This window comes from Natator depressus, chromosome 3 (assembly GCF_965152275.1).
Source record: "Natator depressus isolate rNatDep1 chromosome 3, rNatDep2.hap1, whole genome shotgun sequence".
NCBI lineage: Eukaryota > Metazoa > Chordata > Testudines > Cheloniidae > Natator > Natator depressus.
In genome coordinates this window covers 68408737-68432899 of record NC_134236.1, presented here as the reverse complement: position 1 = coordinate 68432899, position 24163 = coordinate 68408737, and the positions used below count along the sequence as shown (strand labels likewise).

The window sequence follows — 24163 nt, the reverse complement described above, 5'->3', positions numbered from 1 at the left end:
CATTAAGAACAGCCGAGCTCCATCCTCTTTGTAACCCTCTTTCAGGTAGTTGAAGGCTGCTATCAAATCCCCCCTCACTCTTCTCTCCTGCAGACTAAACAAGCCCAGTTCCCTCAGTCTCTCCTCATAAGTCATGTGCCCCAGCCCCCTAATCATTTTCATTGCCCTCCGCTGGACTATCTCCAATTTGTCCACATCCCTTCTGTAGTGGGGGGAGGACCAAAACTGGAAACAATACTCCAGGTGTGACCTCACCCGTGCCAAATAGAGGGGAATAATCGCTTCTCTCGATCTGCTGGCAATGCTCCTACTAATACAACCCAATATGCCGTTGGCCTTCTTGGCAACAAGGGCACATTGCTGACTCTCATCCAGCGTCTCATCCACTGTAATCTCCAGGTCCTTTTCTGCAGAACTGCTGCTTAGCCAGTCGGTCCCCAGCCTGTAGCAGTGCATGGGATTCTTCCTTCCTAAGTGCAGGACTCTGCACTTGTCCTTGTTGAACCTAATCAGATTTTCTTTTGGCCCAATCCTCTAATTTGTCTAGGTCTCTCTGGACCCTATCCCTACCCTCCAGCATATCTACCTCTCCCCCCAGCTTAGTGTCATCTGCGAACTTGCTGAGGGTACAGTTCATCCCATCATCCAAATCATTAATAAAGATGTTGAACAAAACTGGCCACAGGACCGACCCCTGGGGCACTCTGCTTGATACCGGCTGCCAACTAGACATCGAGCCATTGATCACTAGCCGTTGAGCCTGACAATCTAGCCAGCTTTCTATCCACCTTATAGTCCATTCATCCAATCCGTACTTCTTTAACTTGCTGGCAAGAATACTGTGGGAGATCATATCAAAAGCTTTGCTAAAGTCAAGATATATCATATCCACCGCTGTCCCCATATCCACAGAGCCAGAGCAAGATAACTTCTTGAAGTAAATAGTTTGATTGCAGAATGGTGCTTTCAAAGAACTTTGAATAGCAGGGATTTTATATATTGCCACATACCTTTTGCTGTCAGGAAAGGTAGTCGGAAAGCATATTGTGTACATGCGAACTTTCAATCTAAAGCATAGCTGGTAGGTCATATTTTTGACTAGTTTTAACTGTCCCCCTTAAAACAGATGTTCTTTTATATTGGCCTATTCAGTTCCGATATTTAACAGCTTTTATAAACGATGTGACCACGGTTGATAAAATTATAGTTTAGGAATTTTATTATAATGGTACTTCCCAGAAGCACCACTGTAGTTAATGAGCTGTCAGCATTTCTATTATAGCCACCATTTACAAGGAGTTTATAACTTAGCCTTCAAACTGTATCCAGCTGAAACGTGGCAGGCAAGTTCCCAGCCAAGAGGCAACTTTTAAAATATAGAACTGAATTTAAATGGGATTAGCCCTTTTTTTATTTTTCTTTCCAGGATATTGTCTTGCTTCCCTTACTAAACTCCTCCTAGGACCTCCTCTGTGCTTCCAACAGGAAGTGGACAAGACTCTTGAAGTACTTCCTTTATCAGCTGGAGAAGTTATTCCAAAGTTATTCCACCCTCCCTCTTCAGGGATACGTGTACCATCTCCCCAGCAGTCCTAGTCCTTGACAGCTCAGAGAGAACGTGGATTTAAAATCCACTCCGGCTCTCCTGAATGGCTGCAGAGGCACCTGGACAAGTTCTTTTAATTTAATGATGAGGAAAGGATTTCAGTTTCGCAGCCTTTGAGGCAATCTTGGGGCAGTTCTAAAGCCTCTCAGGTGATCTAGTTCAAACAGGGAATTAATTAATTAATTCAGAGAAGTCCTATGGCCTGTGTTTATACAGAGGTCAGACTAGATGATCACAGCGTTCTGTCTAGCCTTCTAATCTATGAATGTTTGGGAAATTCTAAAACCAACCAGATACATTTAAAGAAATAATCAAGTCATGCAACTTCATGGGTTTGATTCACGCTTGGGTCTGTGGTGACTACACTCAACAGAGAGACTAGCTGAGAGTCTTCGGTAACAGGATGTGCTCATGGAAGGAGGTTGCAGCAGTGCAACATGCCTGTAGCCTCTTGGTCTCTCAAGACTGCTACTAAAATGGTTGGTACTGGTGAGGGAGGGAGCATGACCAGGGACCTGGGGGGATACGCGGTCACAAGGCAGCCTGGGGAGCCCTGGCTGCAGTTTAAAGCTGTCTGTCTACAGTGGAACTGTCAGGGGGGTGGTAGAGAAAACACCTCGAGTGAATGCCCTTTTGGGTTCTGCCACCCCAGCTACATGTGCTGCAGTGTGTGGACACGCTGAGTAGTTCAGGTTCCTTGCTTTTATTGGGTTCAGGCAGACCCTTCCTGTCGTTCTGAGGTAGAAATTGTTACATTTAAATGCTAATGTGTGTGTGGGGGGGGAGGGAGGGGGGGTTAAATAAGCCTACTTTTTTTTGCTTCATGTTCCTTGCAGTATTGTAAGGCCTGTTGGTTATAATCAACTGGGGTTTGAAAAATCCCTTCTCTTTCTCACCACTTGTGGAAAATAGGAAGCTTTCTCTGGAGAATGGGGGGACAAATGCCATCAACTTCTGCAGAATAGAAGAAGGCATTTTTTTAAAAAAATGAAGGGTACGGTTCACTGATGCTATGACTGCTCTGCAGCACTAACCCTGACCGAACTGCCTGATTCAGATGGGTTTGCAGCAGTTTTGTGTCACTAGAACAACAGCTGTAGCAGACTGTTGCCCTTGGCCCAAATTTTTACTCTTACGGCTCCAGAGGAAGCTTTCCAAACAAGAAGTGAGCATTGTCCTCATTCTGTAGACAGGAAGCCCCAATGTTTGTGTTGCGGCTCATATTTTTCGTAAGCTGCAGCAGAGTGAAAGCTGACCAGAGTCTAATCGGCTTTCACTGTTACTGTTGGGAACGCTGAAGAAACTGATAGTCTGGTCAATTTCACTCCGCTGCCCCTTGGCAACAGGAGAGGTGGGGCATGGGAGCTATTCACCGGGAAGGAAGACCCAAAACAAAAGTGTAAATAGAGTAGTGGAGATCAGACTCTTGGGGTATGTCTACACTACCCGCTGGATCGGCGGGCAGCAATCAATCCAGTGGGGATCGATTTATCGCGTCTAGTCTAGATGTGATAAATCGACCCCCAAGCGCTCTCCCGTCGACTCCTGTACTCCGCCGTCGCGAGAGGCGCAAGCGGAGTCGACGGGGGAGCGGCAGTGGTCGACTCACCGCGGTGAAGACACCACAGTAAGTCAATCTAAATACTTCAGCTACGTTATTCACGTAGCTGAAGTTGCGTAACTTAGAACGATTTGCCCCTCCCCACCCAGTGTAGACCAGGGCTTGGAGTGGTCCAAAGACTGGCGAAGGAGTAGTCATGGCAGCCAGATGACTTTGGTGTGAGGAATAGGGCAGCACCTTGTTTCCTGCAGACATAGGGGATTGGTGTGTGGGCTTCAGATTTCAGACAGCTTCTAGCTAAATGCTGACATGAAAGATGGATCCCTGAAGCAGGTTCCAGGGTTAGGAATTCTAGCAGCTGTGGTGTTGGAAGGGACTTTTCATTAGAAGTCTTTCACCCCTGTGTTTCATACCAGTCTTCGCCTATTATGGTTTTTCAAGCACTGGAATAATCCATTTCTTTTCTGTGTCTGTTGTGGCAGACACAATAATGTTTTAAAAATATTTTGGCATGTTTTACTTTCATTACTTATAATGCTAAGATACAGATTTGGTTGTACAAAGCTTTTAATCGAGATACAATACACACTGATCTGTTTTCTAATGTCCCATTTTATTAATTATTACTTATTCTAGGTTTACTGGGAGCTGGTTTCCAACAGTTTGGCAATGAAGACGAGCTAAAATCCAATCCTTTACAACACCTCTTTGAGGTAAGTTGATTCAAAAGTTATCAAATGATATTAGCAATATTCTTTCAACATAGTTATTAGCTCTTAGATGTATGAAAGCATTTGTCTTTAAAACAAAAAGCTTTAAAACATTTGTTGCTTAGGCTATATTATACTCCACTAAGCATTTATAGTGCTAAAATACCTTCTATTGTTCTTAAGAACATGAGAACTGCATACTGGGTCAGACCAATGGTCTGTCTAACCCTGTATCCTGTCTCTGACAGCCAGGACCAGAGTTTCAGGGTAGTGTACACAGAGGACAGTTGGAGTGATCTACCCCTGTCTTCCCCTCTTGGCTTCTGGCAGTCAGAGGCTTAGGATCACCTCAAGCATGGGGTTGTGTTCTCTGACCATCTTGGCTAATTGCCATTGATGAATATATCCTCCATGAACCTGTCTAATTCTTTTTTGAACCCAGTTATACTTCTGGCCATCACAACATTCCCTGGCAATGAGTTCCACAAGTTAGTTGTGCATTGTGTAAAAAAGTACTTCCTCTTGTTTGTATAACACCTGCTGCTTATTAATTTCATTTGATGCCCCCTGGTTTGTGCATTACAGGAAAGGGCAACTAACACTTCTTTAGTCACTTTTTCCACACAGTTTATGATTTTATAGACCTCTGTCACATCCTCCTTAGTCACCTCTTTTCTAAACTGAACAGCCCTAATCTATTTAGTCTCTCCTTGTATGGAAGCCCTTCCAATCCTTTGATCATTTTTGTTGCCTTTTACTGAATCTTTTCCAGTTCCACTATGTCCTTTTTGAGATGGGGCAACCAGAACTGGACACAATATTCAAGATGTGGGTGCACCATGGATTTATATAGTGGCATTATGATATTTTCTATCTTAGGAACTATTAGGAAAGGGATAGAAACTAACAGTCTGTTAGTCTTTTTGACCATTGCTGTGCATTGAGCTGAAGTTTTCAGAGAACTATCCAAGGTGACTCCAAGATCTCTTAACTGAGTAGTAACAGCTAATTTAGAACCCATCATTCTATATGTATGTTTAGAATTATTGTTTCCACTGTGCATTACTTTGCACTTATCAGTGTTGAGTTTTATCTACTATTTTGATGCCCAGTCACCCAGTTTTGTGAGATCCCCCCTGACTCTTCACAATCACTTTTGGATTTAACTATCTTAAATAATTGTTTAACATCTGCAAACTTTGCCACTTCACTGTTCACTCCCTTTTCCAGATCATTAATGAATATGTTGAACAGCACAGATCCCAGTACAGATCCTTGGAGGTCCCTGCTGTTTACTTCTCTCCATTGTGAAAATTGACCTTTTTATCTGTGTCTGATAATTTTGTTCTTTACTATAGTTTCTATCAGTTTTGCCAGTACTGAAGTTAGGCTTATTGTCCTGTAATTGCCAGGATTGCCTCTGGAGCCCTTCCTAAAAATCGGTGTTATGTTGGCTACCTTCCAATCATCTGGTACAGCAGCTTGTTTTAGCAATAGGTTACATACTACAGTTAATAGCTCTGCAATTTCATATTTGAGTTCCTTCAGAACTCTTGTGTGAATACCATCTGCTCCTGGTGACTTATTACTGTTTCATTCATCAGTTTGTTCTAACACCTCATCTACTGATCAATCAATTTGGGACAGTACTTCAGATTTGTCACCCAAAAAAGATAGGTCTGATGTGAGTATCTCCCCCACATCCTCTGCAGTGAAGATCAATGCATTTTGCTTCTCTGCAATGGCCTTGTCTTCCCTGAGTGCTCCTTTAGTACCTTGGTCGTCTAGTGGCGACACTGCCTGTTTGGCAGGCTTCCTGCTTCTGATGTACTTAAAAAGATACTTACTGTTAGAACTCTAGCAAGTTGCTTCTTGTCAGGAAATGCCTGTGTGCCCCAGGCCAGCATTATTGCCTAGTAGCGAGTGTTCAGGACCACTTTGCCTAGTGGCTACAGTTCACGGCCGTGTCTCCCAATGTGGAGAGTCAAGGGCCGCTGTGCCTAGCGGCTGTATTCCACAGTAGCGTTGCCCAGTGGCGAGAGTTAAGAGCCGCTCTGCCTACCAGCTATAGTCCCAACAAGGAGGTAGGATAACTTGGGCCCACCGAATACCAGGTTCTGACCCAGGGCCCGTCAGAGCAGTAGGTCATATATGTGGCCTAGGGTCTGGTACCTTACTTGTACTCCCTGCGTCACTTCCTACCCCTGTACCTCCAGCAGTGCCACGGCTCTGTCTTGGGATCCCTCCTGACTTCCTCCCAGGATCGTCTCCGGAGCCCCTGGTGACAGTGAGTTGTCACTCTCTTCTCCCACGGTCAACGGTCTTCCATCAGCTTGGCTAGGCTTAGTCCCGGCAGCTTCTCAGCAGGAGGCTGCTGCACCCAACTGCTTTCCTCCTCAGTCAGCCCAGACTGAGCTGAGCTGCTCCCTTTTGAGTGCTCCCTACACTGGGAGCATGCCTGGCAAAGGCGAGGGGTGTGGCTTACTGCTTCCAGACCAGCTCCTTAAGCCTAACCTCACTAGTGTGGGGTTGATACACCTCATCACACTTCTCAAATTCTTTATTGGCCTGCCTTATTATACTTTTACACTTAACCTACCAGAGTTTGTGCACCTTCCTATTATCCTCACTAGGAGCTGACTTCCAAAATTTAAAGGATGCCTTTTTGGCTCTGACAGCTTCCATTACTCTGCTATTTAGCTGTGGTGGCTTTTTTTTTTTTTTTTTTTTTTTTTGTCCTCTGATTAATTGTCTTTTCTGATTTGAGGTATACATTTAGTCTAAGCCTCTATTATGGAGTTTTTAAGTAGTCCCCATGCTGCTTGCAGGCATTTAACCATTGTGACAGTGCCTTTAAATTTCCATCTAACAAGTGTCCTCATTTTTGTGTACTTCCCCTTTTTTAAGTTAAATGTTACAGTGGTGGGGTGTTTTGGTATTATCCCCCATACAAGGATGTTACATTTCATTACAATATGGTCGCTATTATTGAGTGATTTAATTATAGTTACCTCTCAAACCAGATCCTGTGCTCCTCTTAGGACTAAGTCGGGAATTGCCTTTCCCCTTGCAAATTTCAGGACCAGCTGTTCCAAGAAGCAGTCATTTATGGTGTCTAGAAATTTTATCTCTGCATCATGCCCTGAGGTGACAATTACCCAGTCAATTTGAGGATAGTTGAAATCACCCATTATTATTGCACTTTCTGCTTTTGTGGCCTCTCTAAGCTCCCCTAGCATTTCAGTCACAGTCACTCTCCTGGTCAGGTGGTTGGTTAGTATTTTCCTACTACTATACTCTTATTTTTCAAGCATGAAATTTCTATGCATAGAGATTCTATGGTACAGTTTGTTTCAAGAAAGATTTTTACCTTATTTGGCTCCATGCTTTCTTGTAACATGCCACCCACCCACTAGCATGGCCTACTCTGTCATTCTTATACATCTTGTACCCTGCTATTACCATGGCCCACTGAGTATCTTCAGGTTTCAGAGTAGCAGCCATATTAGTCTGTATTCGCAAAACGAAAAGGAGGACTTGTGGCACCTTAGAGACTAACAAATTTATTTGAGCATAAGCTTTCGTGAGCTATAGCTCATTTCTGAGCTGATTTCTGAGCTGTAGCTCACGAAAGCTTATGCTCAAATAAATTTGTTAGTCTCTGAGGTGCCACAAGTCCTCCTTTTCTTTTTGAGTATCTTCATTCCACCAAGTTTCCCTGATGCCTGTTATATCAATATCCTCATTTAATGCCAGGCATGCTACTTCATCCATCTTAAACTGCTTTAAACTTCTAAATATTCTCTTTATTATTTAATTCACACTAGAAAACATGTAAAGATTACAATGTTTGTTTTAATTACACCTTCAACAGCAATTTTGGGAAGAGGATCTTAAACAAGATCTTTAATCTGAATGCAGTCTACCACGGATGTGTGGTGAGAAGTGATTGTCACCATGCGCAGTTTCAGAATTCTCTCCTGGCTGTGCAAAATGGGCTTATCTTTCTTTATGATTGTAAAAGTGAACTGGATTTAGAACAGCTTCTAGGCAGCTTCCATCAGCAGGGATTCTATTGTGCCCTTGTTGATGAGGGTTAAAGCTGTCCTCTCCTGGGCGAATGGCCTTGCTGGGACACAGGGGGCAAGCTGGTACAGCAGTTTGCATCTCCCTGCACCAGAAGAGAGAATCTGACCCACTGACTGCACAATGGGCTCTTCAGACACATGAGGATAGATTATTTGGATCAAACAAATCTCCTTGCTGGTTCAGAGCAGATTGTATTTTAGGATTCTGAGTCAGTCCATCCAAACGTGTTCCACATGCAAACTAGTAATTCATTTGATCCTTCTCTCCACCAGTTTATATAGAGAACATTACTATTGATTGCATTGCATGCCATGAGCAGAGAGCCTCACTGAGCCTTTGTAATATGAATAAATGGTCTGCTGGCTGATTGCATGCATCAGCTATCAGAAATGTCCAAGTATAGATTTAAGGCACTTAGCAGAACAATTCCAATCATTCTGGAGATGGCCAGGCACAAATTTTGAATTGTAAAAAGTTCTGTGCCCCACTCTTTAACGGTAAATATACCAGATGTATACTGCTATTCAACAACGATTCATACATTCTGATATGGAGTTTTGTGTATCATAGAGAATCAGTGATCTAATAAAAAGCTAAACTACACTTCCATCTGTATTGGGCTGAAGATGGCAGCTGCTGCTAAAGCTGACATTCTGGTACACTAACCAGACATTATGTCATGGAATGATGGTTTCAAGTAAATCTAGTTACTGGCTCAGACATAAGGTGTGTTTGAGTATTTCAGTGCATTCCACCCAGCTGTGTATTATGTGCACAGAAATATGTACAGTTTATACAATAGAGTAATGGTTCTGGCTTCCAAGCCATTCACCTCCTTTGACTTTTAACAATCCGTATATATTTTCTCTTTCCCCTTGGGCTCTCTCAGTACAATTGATAAATAGCTCTAAGTACATGATATAGGAGTTGAAGGATTAACTTCAAGGTCCAGCCATTAGGAGACAACCTAGTCTAGAACATAATGCTTCCATGATCTTTACTATTCAGTTTGAATTTCTCTCAATCAACAGAAATGGTGGCACTTTTTTTTTCTTTGCAAGTTTCCAAATAATTTGGTATGTGGTTTGTACTGATACCCTGTAGGATTTACACACTAGGCAATGAGGTTTCTTATATACAATTGAGTTTTATTATTCAAAATTAAGCTATTTGAATCTGGCACAAGATAGGCATTGTAACGTTAAGATATCTTTGCTTGCTCCTTCTTTTCCTTGATTTTATTAATGAATTAAATACTTAGGCTTATGGTGAGATGGCCCCAAATCACCTTCAGCATTCACAGAGAGAAACATTCAGTGCAGGTGTGGTGATTTCTAATGAAGTAGGTTTTTTATTAAACCAAAACACAATTTCCCAAATACCCACAATCTTTGACTGCTGTAACTGTTTAAGTATGCCTCTGATTTATATCTGCTATTGATGCAGGTTTGTATTGTATTGTATTGTGGTGCCTTTCTGATATGTATAGAAATGCTATATATGATACATTGGATTGGTTTTCCCTGCTGTTATTTAAAAGGAAAAACACATTGGGAAGATTTTTGTGTAATTAAGCGTATAAGTGAGAATCCCCTCTAGTCATAGTTGTACCTTAAATTATGGTTGGGCGTCAGATGTGGGTAGCCATTCATAGCTGCAGTTATTGTTTGCTTTATAAAATCATCAGCAAGGAAGGAAAAACTGAATGTGTTCAGTTACTGTCTTTTCATAAAAAGGGTTAAATCTTCTCCGAGCTTAAATTCCATTGTCTGTGGCTAGGTTGTGGAAACCTTAATCTGCTCTCAAATTTGAGGCTTGTTGGTAATACTGTCTGGTTAATTCAGTATCTCTGAAATTCAAAACCCATAAAGGGAAGGGGAAAAGTTCAAGAATGTTTAGTTGATGAGAGCACTTTTTACAGGCTGAGACCACTACAGCAAGATATTTTGGCTAAACTCATGGAATTAGTCAAACAGGACTCTCATAAATTGGAGAGTTAGTGTCTCACTAATGTTGCAATAATTCAGTGTCCTAGCAGGGTTAATTTATAAAACCTGTCAAAGTGGGACAGTATTCCATCAATGCTGACCTGTATGGGTCAAAATATAAAATTAATGGTCATGGTAAATTTATTTTTAAAGGGCATTTTTATAATTTTGCTTTCAAAACTTTGCCTCTCATTTTCTAAATGCTAAACGCAAAAAAAAAAAAAAAAAAAACCACTCTGAACTGAATCTACTTCTGACCTTTAACAACTAAAGGAATACAGTGTCCAACCAGAGGAGCCAACGTCTATATACGCTAGCAATGTTGAATGCAACAAACTCTTCCAGCAAATTAACATATGGGCTCCCTCAAACAGCATGCCAAGCTTTTCTTTTGGGGTTTAATTGACGTGTGCCAATGATGTGATCTACAACATGAAATGCATTCTAGTTTAAGACTATCATTGATTCCTTTACATACAAATGAATTCTTCCATATTCTGTTGCTTTGGGTGCTTCAAGATTGTGATAGTACAAGAAGCAGTATCAGAAGAAAGAGCAACAGAAGTAGCAGTTGTGGGATTACAATCTGGATTTTGGGAAAAACTAATAGTTCCCACAGCTGGTCTAAACTGTGCAGTCTGGCCAATATTCTAACTATTAAAAATAAGCTGTGTGTTCCTAATCTTACTCTCCTGTGCCGTTCTTGTAGACCTTCCTGTGTTTTCGACTTTTATTTTCCTTTGAAGGGAAGATTGTATTTATTGTACATTTTCCATGCCATTGTATTTTAGGTATACGTACAAGTTAACAAAGCAGCAGCAGAAGATGAAAACATAAAGAAGCTGGCACAGGATTTCTTTAGAAAACTGGAGGCACGTGATGAGCAAATACTGTCAATGTGGCAACATTTTAGAGACTTCAGTATTGAAGAGTATGTCCGGATTTACAAGGTGCAAACCATCAGCTGTTGTCTCTGTGCAGTCCTAGGATAGTCTCCTTTCGTCCACTGTTCCATCACACCAATAACTGACATCTGCATAGCACTTTTTCATCCCTGAAACTCCCTCAGCTCATCACAAACTAAATACGTACTCTGCTGAAATTCAGTCACCCCTGGAGTGGAAGGAGCCATCAGGAGCTCAACCATTTCACCTTTTTACAGTATGCTTTACAAGAGTAGGGAAAGGGAAAACCTTTCCAAATATGCTGGGGCAAACACCTTTCTCTTACCAAAAGTGCCATGGTTTATTTAATATCCAGGCAGAGCACAGTAAATCTTAGTTGCAAAGATCTTAGACAGATTTGTTTCATGAAATCCATATAACTAGACATTGGACTTTCCGTTCTCAGTTTCACAGAATCCAAGAGAAGAGTGCTGAGCGACAAAGCAAATTTATGTCTATGTAATACATCTTTAATAAATTCCAATCCACTAAATTAAAAGGTTCCATCTCATAAATGTATTGGTAAATTGCTTGTTTTAGTTTAGATTAATCTAACTTTATTATACAGAACAGCAAACATTGCAGACTCAGTTGATCATGAGAAATTACAATAACTGGAAGTTACAGTAATCAGTATTAAAAAAGCTGTCTGCAGATAGAGTGCAGTTAAAGTGAAGTCCTCTTTCACACACTGACACTGAATTAAAACCAGTTGCCATTATTTTGTGAGAGAAACTTGTATTTTATTTTCATTTATAATAAATATTTATGAAAGAACCTATCCCAGGCTCTAGGCAAGTGCCTTTGCTGTGAATTAAAATAAAATAGCAGCTGTTCCTCACCCCAAAACCAAAATGTAATGAACCAGAGATTAAATTAAAACCCAGCATTCCTTCCTTTTGATAACAAATACTAGCTGTTCTTGATAAAAATCCATCGTCACTCTTCCCATCTGGATGGCCTACAGCACAGACCCATCATCTGACTTATAGCAAATGTAAAGACTTGGAAGAAAGTGTAAGTCTCACCCTAACAGTGTTTTCCTTTCTGTTCCTGGAAACTTTCAGCGTCTAGGTGTGCATTTTGATGAATATTCTGGAGAATCATTTTATCAAGAGAAGTCCCAGGAAGTTCTAAAGATGTTGGACGCTAAAGGACTCCTTCAGAAAACAATGTATGAAAGGTTATTTTGTTTTCATTATAACAGTTATAATTTTTTTAACTCTTTGCTATTGTCATATTTCATATATAAAAGGTGTGGTGTAGTGTGTGTGTATATATATATATATAATGCTGCTCAATAGTTGTGGGTTTTTTTCCCCTTATACAAGTACTTTCAGTATAATATCATGTGGAAGAACCTAATCTTCCTCTTCCTTCTAGCTAATGGAAAAGCAGTGGAGTTGCAGCTAAAACTGGGCACAGTAAAAGTTTTTCATATTGGGGAAAATGGTCTTCCAGACTAATTACTTAGTTATATAGCACCATAGTGGTACATGGTACTTAATAAATTGAGTTAGATGGGTCCCTGCCCTGAGGTATTGACAATCTTAACTTATATGGAAACAACACTCATAAAAGATGAGCCACAAGAGTGAGAGCAGACAATTTTCTGATATCAGCAATGGAAGGAAAGGTGAGAGAGGTGGTTATGAAAGAGAGATCATAGAAGATTACGGTTGGAAGACACCTCAGAAGGTCATCTAGTCCAACCCCCTGCTCGAAGCAGGACCAACACCAACTAAATCATCCCAGCCAGGGCTTTGTCAAGCCAGACCTTAAAAACCTCCAAGGATGGAGATTCCACCACCTCCCTAGGCAACCTATTCCAGTGCTTCACCACCCTCCTAGTGAAATAGTTTTCCCTAATATCCAACATAGACCTCCCCCACTGCAACTTGAGACCATTGCTCCTTGTTCTGTCACCTGCCACCGCTGAGAACAGCCGAGCTCCATCCTCTTTGGAACCCCCCTTCAGGTAGTTGAAGGCTGCTATCAAATCCCCCCTCACTCTTCTCTCCTGCAGACTAAATAAGCCCAGTTCCCTCAGCCTCTCCTCGTAAGTCATGTGCCCCAGCCCCCTAATCATTTTCGTTGTCCTCCGCTTGTCCACATCTTTTCTGTAGTGGGGGGCCCAAAACTGGATACAGTACTCCAGATGTTGCCTCACCAGTGCCTAACAGAGGGGAATAATCACTTCCCTCAATCTGCTGGCAATGCTCCTATTAATGCAAAGGAGACGTGAAGGAGTAGAGGGAAGATCCTCTGTGCACAAGAGGAATGAGACTGTTCCAAGAATAGCGGGCAGCATGAGGAAAGATTTTTTTTTTTTTTTTTTTTTTAAATGTATATGTCATCTGGTTCTTTTTCCTGGATTCTGTATTTCAGTTCTGGTTTGCAATTATTTCAAATGATGTTGTGTGGTTGGGGTTTCTTTTGTTTGTTTTTCATTTTCAGCAAAGGAACAAGAGTAGTGGATCTTTCTGAAAAAAGAGACCTCTCATTGTGTTCCACTGTAATGCGTAGTGATGGGACATCTCTTTACATAACAAGGCAAGTGTCTGTCTATGCTACACTTTGGATTTAATTCAGTGGTAAACTCTTGTGTAATTTACATTAGTAGTCTCTTTTAAGGATTTAAACACTGGAAGCTTTTTGTTATAGGAAAACTACAAGATACTTACTAGTCAATAATCTGAATAACTAAGGGTTACAGTGACAATATGACTATGGAGAGATAGGTAGTTACTTTAAAAAATGAAGCCTTGTTTTTCTAGATTTATTCTCTGAGTCCAATAGGAAATCTACTCAATTTATAAGTCATTTTTTTGGTTCCCGCTACCAACTATATAAATAGCCTGAAAACAAAGCTATATTCTTTTTGCTTAACAAATAATTTACCACAACAAAGATTTTAGAAGAACTTGACTAGCAATCTTATTCTTGAAGCGTGATGTAGACTAGCATAGGTTGCTCTTCCACATCTTTATTGGCTCTGCAGTGCTGATAGCCTGCTACGTCAGTTGTTACCACCATCCTTCTGGCCCCATCATCATTGTATTTGAATCCTTCCAAAGTATTTTAAAATAGAAATAACAGTCACTTTAGTTCATACCACAGGCTGACAAAAATCAAACTTTTTTAGTGTTTGGGATGGGAGGTGTGTGTGTGAAGAACTTCTTGAGAAAAGCTGCATTGAAGAGGTGCTCTGCATTCAGTTCTGAGACTGTGGTTAGAGATCATTCTTTTCTCTTGCAGGAGTGAGCTCCATAGTCTATGTCCAGGTCCTCTGAAGGTTCTATCTTCTTTGCTCACAAGATTCCCCCAGTTGTTTGACCATTTCACTGTCTCAGTAGGGACACAGACCAGATTGGTACTGTGCAAGAAGTCATTTTTCCTACTTGTTTTTCTGACCATAATCAATGGGCTTAAAAAACAACAACACTGAATTCTAAAAATATGTAATGAACAAAGACCAGATGCTCACTCTTTTGCATGAAGTATGCATTGGTCCATTTAACCTTGTATCCTCTCTCTGGTAGTGGCTTCAGTACAAGGTGAAAACCCTCCATAATGCACTTGTTCATTTTTACAAACCCTCCCTTTCCACAATGGTAGAGAATTTTCCCAGCAGGCAACCCATTCTAAATAATGAGGTGTATTTAGTTTGATTGAGAGTTTCTCATTTATCTCTTCTAGAGATCTTGCTGCTGCTATAGACCGAATGATGAAATATAACTGTGATACTATGATTTATGTGGTAAGTAATTGTAGATGCACACAACACTTTGAATTTAACTCTCTTAAAAATGCAGGGCCTCTCTTGCTCCCAGAGTGACTGTGGCACATGGTAATTGGCATCACAATAGACACTTAGAGGGCCTCACTGCACAGCAGCTATTCCATAGTGTCACACAATGGTTCTCAATCCTTTTTTGGTTCATGACCCACAAAATGGCTGAAAAATCATGTGGGGCTCACCATTTTAAAATGTACTTGTAATTTCCTCAAAAATAGCTTTTACTCAATCAACAGATCATTTTCCAGATAAATATTGTTGTTAAATATTTAATCAAGTTAAAGGTTGATTCTTATAATTGTTTGTGTATAAAAGGATATAAAATATGCTATTAAAGTCATGTTCTAAAATCCATTTACAGAGAAGTTTAATTTAAAGTCCCAATATATTGTCACAAATGTGAATTTTATAGCTTGTTTACAATACATCAGTTGCTCTATTGTTGATTCACTTGGAATTGCACATCAAGAGCCGTTTAATCCATCTGGGCAATGCAGTTGCAGACTGGGAGCATTTTAACTGTCTGCTGGTTTTTTAACATGACTTCAGCAATATCAGTAATGGATAGTAGGATTAGCTCCTTGTCTGTATGTAAAACTTCTTAGCTTTAGCGTTCTAAAGATACAGCATATGATGCCATTAAGGTTTTTTCAGAGATAGAGGCAATCTTTTGAAAACCACTTTTTAGTATATGGAGTCAGTTAATGTCCTCTGGGAAGCAAATCTACAGGTTTTTTTTGGCGTGCTCCTTATGATGTGTCTGGAGATGTCTATACAACATGCTTGGTATCATGCTTTCATTAGTCAGTGTAATGTTACATAATACAATGCCTTTGGAAAAATCATTGGAGCCAGTAAATGTAGAACCAAAACCCCAGACCTTTTTAGCTCTTCATTTTCTGGCTCCAAGGAGTTTCCATTAGATTTTCTTCCCCTCTTGTGACATCGGAATAATGCGTTTTCCACCAGTAGCAACATGCTGCATTCCTTGTCACCAAGGAGCAGCATGCCAACAGAGAAGCAATGCTCCAGAAGTTATGGACGTTGTTACTGATGTAGCGGTAGCTGGTGCGTGCAGTTGCTCATCTGTGTTTGCTCCTGTGATTGCCATGAGTTACAAGAAAGCAACAAAGTGGAAATAATGAAACACTTTGCACCAAAAGAGAATGAAAGCTGAAATCGATAGTAATGAGATGGACCAGTGCAGAATCAGTTCCCTAATGTAGCCCGAGAAAGAGCAGCAGCCTAAGGATATTAGTGGCCAGTCCCCTCAACTTTTAGTAATTATTCAGTCCTTGTGTCTAACTTTCTTCTTCTCCCTGGCCTAATCCTTATGTACTTGCAACAAAAGCTGGAACCTGAGAATGTGGCCATTGAAATTACAGTGTCTCAGAAGTTAGAAATGGAAAACACCTGCCAGATCACCTAGTCCATCTCTCATCTGTACTCTTCTATAACAACAAATGCATGAATTACTACTACAACTAATACTTCCACTTCTTTCTCTTGTTGTTGGCTGAAATTGGTGCTCATAAAAATAAGTGATTAATAGCTATTGTCAGGCAAACTGCAGGTAGGCCTTGTCCAATCCTCCCCACACACCTCTGCCAGTGACCTGACTGGCCCCAGATCTCTCATGAGTAGCACTTCCAGTCTCACTGAATTGTACCAAACTGCATGATAGTGTTTTGTAATGTCCATCAAACTCACTGCCTCATGTGGCCCAAGCTGGATTTAACTCTAGGTTATCTGAGGTTAGACTTCCATGAACCTAACCTAGAGTACTGATGATTTTTAGTCTATGTTTGGAGATATTAAATTATTATATACAAATATATTTTGAGTCCCAGTGTTTAAAAGCTAGTTGGAATTTACTCAGAGGTCTCTAGATCTTATTTCATGAGATTATAAAGGTTTTTTTTTTAAAAAAAAAAGAAAATCAAACCAGTTTATTGCTGGTAATTCTGTAAATTACTATATAAATTCATTCATAACAGTTGTTTGTTTATCCTACTATTTATTTCATAAGGGCCTGTAAGAGTGTAAAAGCATGACATCCAAAAAGGTATAAAATACTCAAGGTTTATTATAGAGGTGTTGGTAAGGATGCCAAGTTAACGTTCACTGTAGTTCAGTGTTGCACTTAAAGCAGGGATTGAACATCTTTGTTATATGTGAAAAATGCAGCGTATCCTCCCCTGTCAGTTTTCAAATTTCCCATATAGTTAAAACTCACTCCATAGGCTACATTTCAATTTTTTTTTTAAGGATTAATGGTCATTTTTCACTGTTATTCTTCATATTCTCCCCTTCGGCAGAAACCTTAATTTTGTACAGTAGCGTCATCATGCAAAAACCATATAGTTATGATTAAGCAATTTTAGTGTCTGTGGACCCAGATTATGTTAAATGAGTCTTTTAAAAATCTGTTTAATCCCCCCTCCCGCCCTCACCCCATGATGTCACCAGAGGGCAGAGTTAGTTATTTGGGTGCCCGAACTATGCATTTCCATATCTTTTAGCCAGTTTGGGATTATTAATTTTTTTTTGGTTTAATGTTAGCTGTGAATTTCTGGGTTTTGAACATTTGATTTTGGAATAGTTACCAGATGCTTGTAGTGTAGTTTACTCTAAGTTACTGATGTAAATTACTGATATGTAGTCTCAACTGTAACTGTGTTTTAACATAGTTTTTGATTGGAATTGTTATACTATTCTAAACATTTTAATCCACTTGAGACTACTATAAAAACTGTAATTTTATATATTACTCCTGAATTTACATCCTGATTAAAAAAAGGGCACTGTCCAAAATGATGCTTGTAAAATTAGGTCAACCAATGTTGTTTTAGGCCCCAATCCTGCAAATATCTACAGGTGTGCTGCACTATATGTTCTGTGAATAGTTCCAGTGAAGTCAGTGGGTAAATCTTTGAAGGTTCAGAGTCTTGGTTTGTGAGTAAACAGCATCATTCCTCCTTGCTGCCTGACTACTCTATTCATATAGTGAAACAAGGTAGATTTAAATATAGGAGAATCATACCTCAGAGACCAGGATTCTTGGATATTTCAATACTTGGCCTGCTGGCAGGAGCTGAGAAAGCTGCATGACTGGTGTGTGGTAGTGTCAGGAGTAGAATACGAACTCAGTGCTAGCTCTGGAAATTCCTGGCCTGGGCTTGGAAAAAAATAAAGGAGAACAAAAATCATTCAGTTCTTGCAGTAGTGGCCTGTCAAATATGGCCTGGGAGGCTGTAGTTCAGGAGCAAACTAGAATGAAGGAGTGGTGGTGAGTCCTGCCATCTTAACTAGGTGAGGGGACCTGCATCCCATGATGCCTGTAGCAAACCTGTTGTTGAGTACAGAGAAAGGCTAATTCCAGTGAGAAGTCTGTAACAGTCACAGGAGAGATGAACTGAAAGATGAGGAGAGCAGCAAATGTATATTTAATTTAAAATATTAATGTTTGAGAGATGAGCATTATCTGTTAGTAAGGAAAAAAAATCAAATGCACAATTACAAACTAAACTGTAACGAGGCAGTAGTACTCCTGAAAAGGATGTGGGGGTTACAGTGGATCACTAATTGAATATGATGCAGTTATGAAAAAGGGCTAATATTCTGGGGCATATTAACAGGAGTCTCGTATGTAAGACACGGGAGATAATTGTTCTGTTCTACTTGGCACTGGTGAGGCCTCCGCTGGAGTACTGTGTCCAGTTTTGGGCACCACATTTTAGGAAAGATATTGATAAACAGGAGAGAGTCCAGAGGAGAGCAACAAAAGTAATAAAATGTTTAGAAAACCTGACCTATGAGGAAAGGTTAAAAAAACTGGGCATGTTTAGTCTTGAGAAAAGAAGGCTGAGGTGAGACCTGGTAACTGTCTTCAAATATGATAAGGACATTAAGGGCTGTTCTGAAAAGGACAGTGATTCAATTGTTTTCCATGTTCACTGAACTTTCTAACTATTAGGATAGTTAAGTACTGAAATAGGCTTCCAAGGGAGTTTGTGGAATCCCTGTTGTTGGAGGTTTTTAAGAACAAATTAGACAGATAACCTTTCAGGTATGGTCTGTGCATGCTTGGTCCTGACTCAGCATGGGGGATTGACTAGATGTCCTCCTGAGGTCCCTTCCAACACTATATTCCTACGATTCTATGATTATACAGCATGTGTGTTTAAAATATATACATTTGTCTCTGGCCCAGTGCCCCAGAAGTGCTGAAATGTCACATAAGATCATAAGAATGACCATACTGGGTGAGACTAAGGGCTCATCTAGCCCAGTATCCTGTCTTCTGGCAATCATCAGTGTCAGATGCCTCAGAGGGAACAAACAGAACAGGGTAATTTCAAGTGATCCAGTCCTAGCTTCTGGCATTCGGAGGCTTAGGGACAGTCAGAGCATGGGGCTGCACCTCTGACCATCTTGGCTAATAGCCATTGAGGGACCTATCCTCCATGAACTTATCTAGTTATCTTCTGAACCCTGTTACACTGTTGGCCTTCACACCATCCCCTGGCAATAAGTTCCACAGGTTGACTCTGTGTTGTGTGAAGAAGTACTTGTTTATGTTTGTTTTAAGCCTGCTGCCTATTAATTTCATGTGGTGACCCCTGGTTTGTGTGTTATGTGAAAGGATAAATAACACTTCCTTCTTGACTTTCTCTGCACCATTTGATTTTATAGACCTCTGTCATATCCCCGTTTAGTCGTCTCTTTTCTAAAATGAACAGTTCAGTCTTTTTAATCTCTCCTCATATAGAAGCTCTTCTGTACCCTTAAATCATTTTTGTTGTCCTTCCCTGTATCTTTTCCAGTTCTAACATATCTTTTTTGAGATGGGGTGGCCAGAACTGCACACAGTATTCAAGGTGCGAGTGTGCCATGGATTTATATAGTGGCATTATGATATTTTCTTATTTCTGTCTTTTTTCCTAAATGGTTCCTAACATTGTTAGCTTTTTTGACTGCTGCTGCTGTTGCACATTGAGCAGATGTTTTCAGAGGACTATCCACAATGAGTCCAAGATCTTGATCTTGAGTAGTAACAGCTATTTTAGACCCCATCATTTTGTAGGTGCAGTTGGGATTATTTTTTCCAATATGCATTATTTTGCACTTATCAGTGTTGAATTTCATCTGCTGTTTTGTTTGCCCAGTCACCTTGGCCTTAACTATCTTGAATAATTTTTTATCATCTGCAAACGTTGCCACTTCATTGTTCACTCCCTCTTTCAGATCATTAATGAATACGTTGAACAGCAAAGATCCCAGTATCCCAGGGGAATCTTGATGTTTATTTCTCTCCATTGTGAAAACTGATCATTTATTCCAACCCTTTGTTTCCTATTTTTTAACCAGTTACTGATCCATGAAAGGGCCTTTCCTCTAACCGATGACTGCTTAGTTTCCTTAAGAGCCTTTGGTGAGAGACCTTGTCAAAGGCTTTCTGAAAGTCCAAGTACACTATATCAATTGGATGACCCTTGTTCATGTGTTTGTTTGATCCTTCAAATAATTCTAATAGATTGGTGAGACATGATTTCCCTGTACAAAAGACATGTTCCCCAACAAATCATGTTCATCTGTGTGTCTGATAATTCTGTTATTCACTATGGTTTCAACCAGATTGCCTGATACTGAAGTTAGGCTTACTGGCCTGTAATTGCCAGGATCAACTCTGGAGCCTTTTTTACAGGAGACACTGGGGGATGGGAGTGCTGAACAGACAGAGAATTCAGACCACAGCAAGGAACTGCCTTGTGGCTTTCAGTGGAAACCTTTTCAGCCAGTGCTGGTATATCATTTATAGGATCTTATGGGTTTCTGCCAGGTATTCGTATTGATGATGTAAATCAAGCGCCAATGGTAGGGGCTTCAAGGCTCAGCCCTAGATATGAATGCATCCGTTCTGATGGGAGATTAGACAAAATATATGAATTCAAAGGTGATATTTAAAGTAGATTAATTCAAAGTCCTGTACTAAAATGATATAGAATAAAGTGTTTTATCATTAGTAAGATTCTAGAGTGGGTTGATGTCAAAGTACTTTATGCTATTATATCTTTCAAATCCAATCTGGTTTCCTAGATCTTAGTTCTGCTGTCTCTCTACCTAAGCAGGGATATCTTCTAAAATGCACCCATTTTTTCCCTTAAGACAGATAAAAGTCAAAACGCTCACTTTGAACAGCTGTTCCAAATACTGAAGCTCATGGGCTACCAATGGGCAGAAAGGTAGGTGTGGGTGTCATAATTGCTACTTTTTTATTGGGGTGGGGATATATTAAAAAGGAAAAATGAGCAATGATCAGAAATTCTTTAATAGGCCCCTTGAAGCTCCTTGGTATGAACAGTGGGGTACATAAAAGCAAGAAAGGAGGAAATGTTGCCTGTCAAAGACATTACACCTCAGTATCTGTACACTGTGTGCTCATATAGTAATAATCTTAAGAGCTAATATACTTTTATGAGTGTAATATTTTACATCCTGCCTCATCTTAGCTTATTGTACTGAGTCTTCTATATTAAAGCCTAACACAGCTGTTAGAAAGTACCAGTCTCCTGAGAGTGAATGAATGACCAGGTTATCATAATTCTGGTCCTTTCTGTCTAATTATAAGGTGTGCATGGAGAGATGGTTTTTTGAAGTGAGGTAATGATGACATTGTTGAGCTTTCTATGTTGAATGATGTTTGTTCAGCTGTTACTACTACATCCTAGTTCAGGGCCTTGCCTGAACAAACATTGCAGGCATTTCTGTTGATTAAAATGTGATTTTTAGATCCTGCTGTTTTCAATGCAGGTGTCAGCATGTGTCTTTTGGGCTAGTGCAGGGAATGAAGACACGAAAAGGAGAAGTGGTTTTCCTGGAAGATGTTTTAAATGAAGCTCGCTCAAGGATGTTACAAAACATGGCTGCTGCAAAAAGTTAGCTGATTCAGGTTTTATTCGTTTCTCTTGAAATATTTCCATGCAGATTACAATATCCCTTTCTCCTTCCCCCTCCATCACTCTCCCCCAAGTCCAGTAACCCAGAGCAACAGGCTCTGATCTGTGTCTTTCCACCATCTGTGATGATATAATTAAAGTAGTAATAACGCTTTGCCCTTCCATAGCTAGACTCTCAAATAGCTTTCCTGAAGCATAGGAGGCCATACAGCTTGAAAAACATGAATGAACTTTGCCTCACACCCAACCCTGCAATGTAGGGAAGCTATTGCCCCTTTTGATGGACGGGCAAGGCGCTTTTATCTTACCGTGATGCAGCAAGTTAGTGGCTGAGCTAGGAGCAGAACCTGGGAGTGAATGGCACTTAAGCTCCTAAATCACTTTTGAAAATGGAACTTAGTCTCCTCACTCACACAGGCACTTCTGAAAGTTTTACCCACAACCCTTAATCTTGCTCTTCCTCACTTCCTCATTTAGACAATGGCAATAGTTCCCTAACTCACAGAGTTGTTTGAAGTGTTTCATTAATGTTTGAAGTGCTCAGATACCAGGGAGGGCATTTCCAAAGGCACTTACCTGCCATTTGTTGCTTTGAAAATCTTGCCTATAGTGATATGGGCTATTAAGTGTCTCATTGTCCTCGCCGTTAAGACTGCACAACTCTGTGCTGCTTGCATTTCCATTCTTGTATCCTCTTTTCCCCCTACACCATCTCACAAGCCCTATCTTCAGTAGAATCCTCTCTCCTTAATGCTCTCTCTGTTCCCTGCTTACTCCTGGGGGAGTTCTGTGCCAAAAAATTAAAAATTCTGCGCATAGTATTTTAAAGTTCCGTATATTTTATTTGTCAAAATAACACAATATAGTCATGCCAGTTTCAATTATTTTGATAATTTATTTCAAAATGCCTATCAGCAAGTATGTCTGTAACAATACGGACAACAAAAAAGATTCCCCCAGAAGCAGAATGTTCAAGAAACCTCTTCGACAACCCACTTCCTGTTTCTTTGTTATGCTTTTGTCGGGTACCTCAGTCTGGGTGTGTCACACATGCCAGGTGGGCACAATTTAGGGGAATAATATGCCCTCCCAGTCTTTTAGTCAATTCTCATTTTTCCAGCCCCCATATGGTTACCGTATTTCAAGTTCCCAAATAGAGGACACTGCCAGGGGGAGCTGGAGGAGGGGTACAGTTGGGGGCTGTTGGAGGGGGTATTTGGGTGGGTCTGCAAGGGGACTCCCCCAGCCCAGAAACCCGCACCCCCTTCCTTTCCTGAGCCCAGTCACAGGCTCCACCCCACACAGCTTTGTTACTGTCCCACTGGGCAGAGATGGCCTGTACCTGCTGATAGTGTGTGTGTGTGGGGATGTCACTTGAGTCACGCACCCCCACCTCAGCAGACCCCTTCCCTTATCCTCAGTCTCCCTTCCCAGAAAGCAGCAGCCTCTCCCTGCAGCTCCCAGCTGTTGCTCCTGTTTCTCCCTGCAGGGTGCAGCTCACCGGCTCCGGCAGTTGCTGTGCAGGGAGGGAGCCCAGCCACACTATGTGACCAAGCAGGGCTGGCAAACCTGGGAACCATAACCTGGCCTCACCTCCTGCGCAGGCGCGCTGCGAGCTGCGGAGCCATATTGGCTGGGTCCAGTGGCACCTAGTGGCAGTCAGCAGCTCTGCAGCACCAATTCTGTGGGGAAAAATGAAATTCTGCACAGAACATTAATTCTGTGCAAATTTTGCATTGCAAGTGGTACAGAATTCCCCCAGGAGTACCTGCTCCCACTTGTGCCTCTGGATCTTTTTCTTGCTGGATCAGCCTCTCTTCCTGTGCAACAAACATCCACTGCCCTCTCCTTCAAATATCTCCTTATCATTTCTTCATAGCCTTTCATTATTGATTGACCTCAACTGTGACTGCTTCTACCCACTCCAGCTTCCTTGAATTGTATGTGTCCTACCTCGATTGTGAACTCTTTGTGGCAGGCACCTAAGTTGTGTTTTGTAAAGCACTCTGTAACCCCATTGTGCTAATAAGTAATACGTCATAATTTCAATCATTATCTGATACTGTGGGATTTTAATACATTTTAATTTTGAGGGGAGGCAGAAGGGACATCAGCACAGAACCAGGGAATTGATGGTTTTTCAAAAAGATTTGCTTAAGTGCTCCAGGTTCCTATAAATGCAGCAGACTGTGGGTGAAAGTCATCCTTGTAACTTCATGGCATCAAACTCAGGATCAGCTGTGCAGCAGGGCTCCTAGCACCTATGCAAAAGGGCTTTCCATTGATCTCTCTCTGGGCTCAGAAAGTGGGGCTGGAGATGCTTGTTTTTGTGTCACGGTGGGGTAATTGTGAGCAGTTGGCCCTGTGGGTTTTCTAGTTACAGCTAAGGGTTGTCTTTCCACCATGTTGCCAGGGAGAATTTGCTTATGGTGGTGTTAAATACTTGGCTTGCACACTAGAACTAACCCACTTAAGGTAGCTAACAAGCCCCTATGACTGGTTTGTAT

At 40.9% G+C, this 24163-nt stretch overlaps 1 protein-coding gene across 5 annotated transcripts in view; it reads left to right on the top strand.

The window, feature by feature from the left end:
* RARS2 (arginyl-tRNA synthetase 2, mitochondrial) overlaps window positions 1-24163 on the top strand; it is a 58507-nt gene that overhangs the window by 20016 nt on the left and 14328 nt on the right. For all 5 annotated transcript variants that reach the window (XM_074948093.1, XM_074948090.1, XM_074948092.1 and 2 more), the window contains 7 exons: window positions 3804-3880; window positions 10746-10904; window positions 11966-12072; window positions 13356-13451; window positions 14598-14658; window positions 20866-20942; window positions 21511-21635. In XM_074948093.1, coding sequence (XP_074804194.1) covers window positions 3804-3880; window positions 10746-10904; window positions 11966-12072; window positions 13356-13451; window positions 14598-14658; window positions 20866-20942; window positions 21511-21635 — 702 coding nt within the window. The remainder of the gene's footprint in view (window positions 1-3803; window positions 3881-10745; window positions 10905-11965; window positions 12073-13355; window positions 13452-14597; window positions 14659-20865; window positions 20943-21510; window positions 21636-24163) is intronic.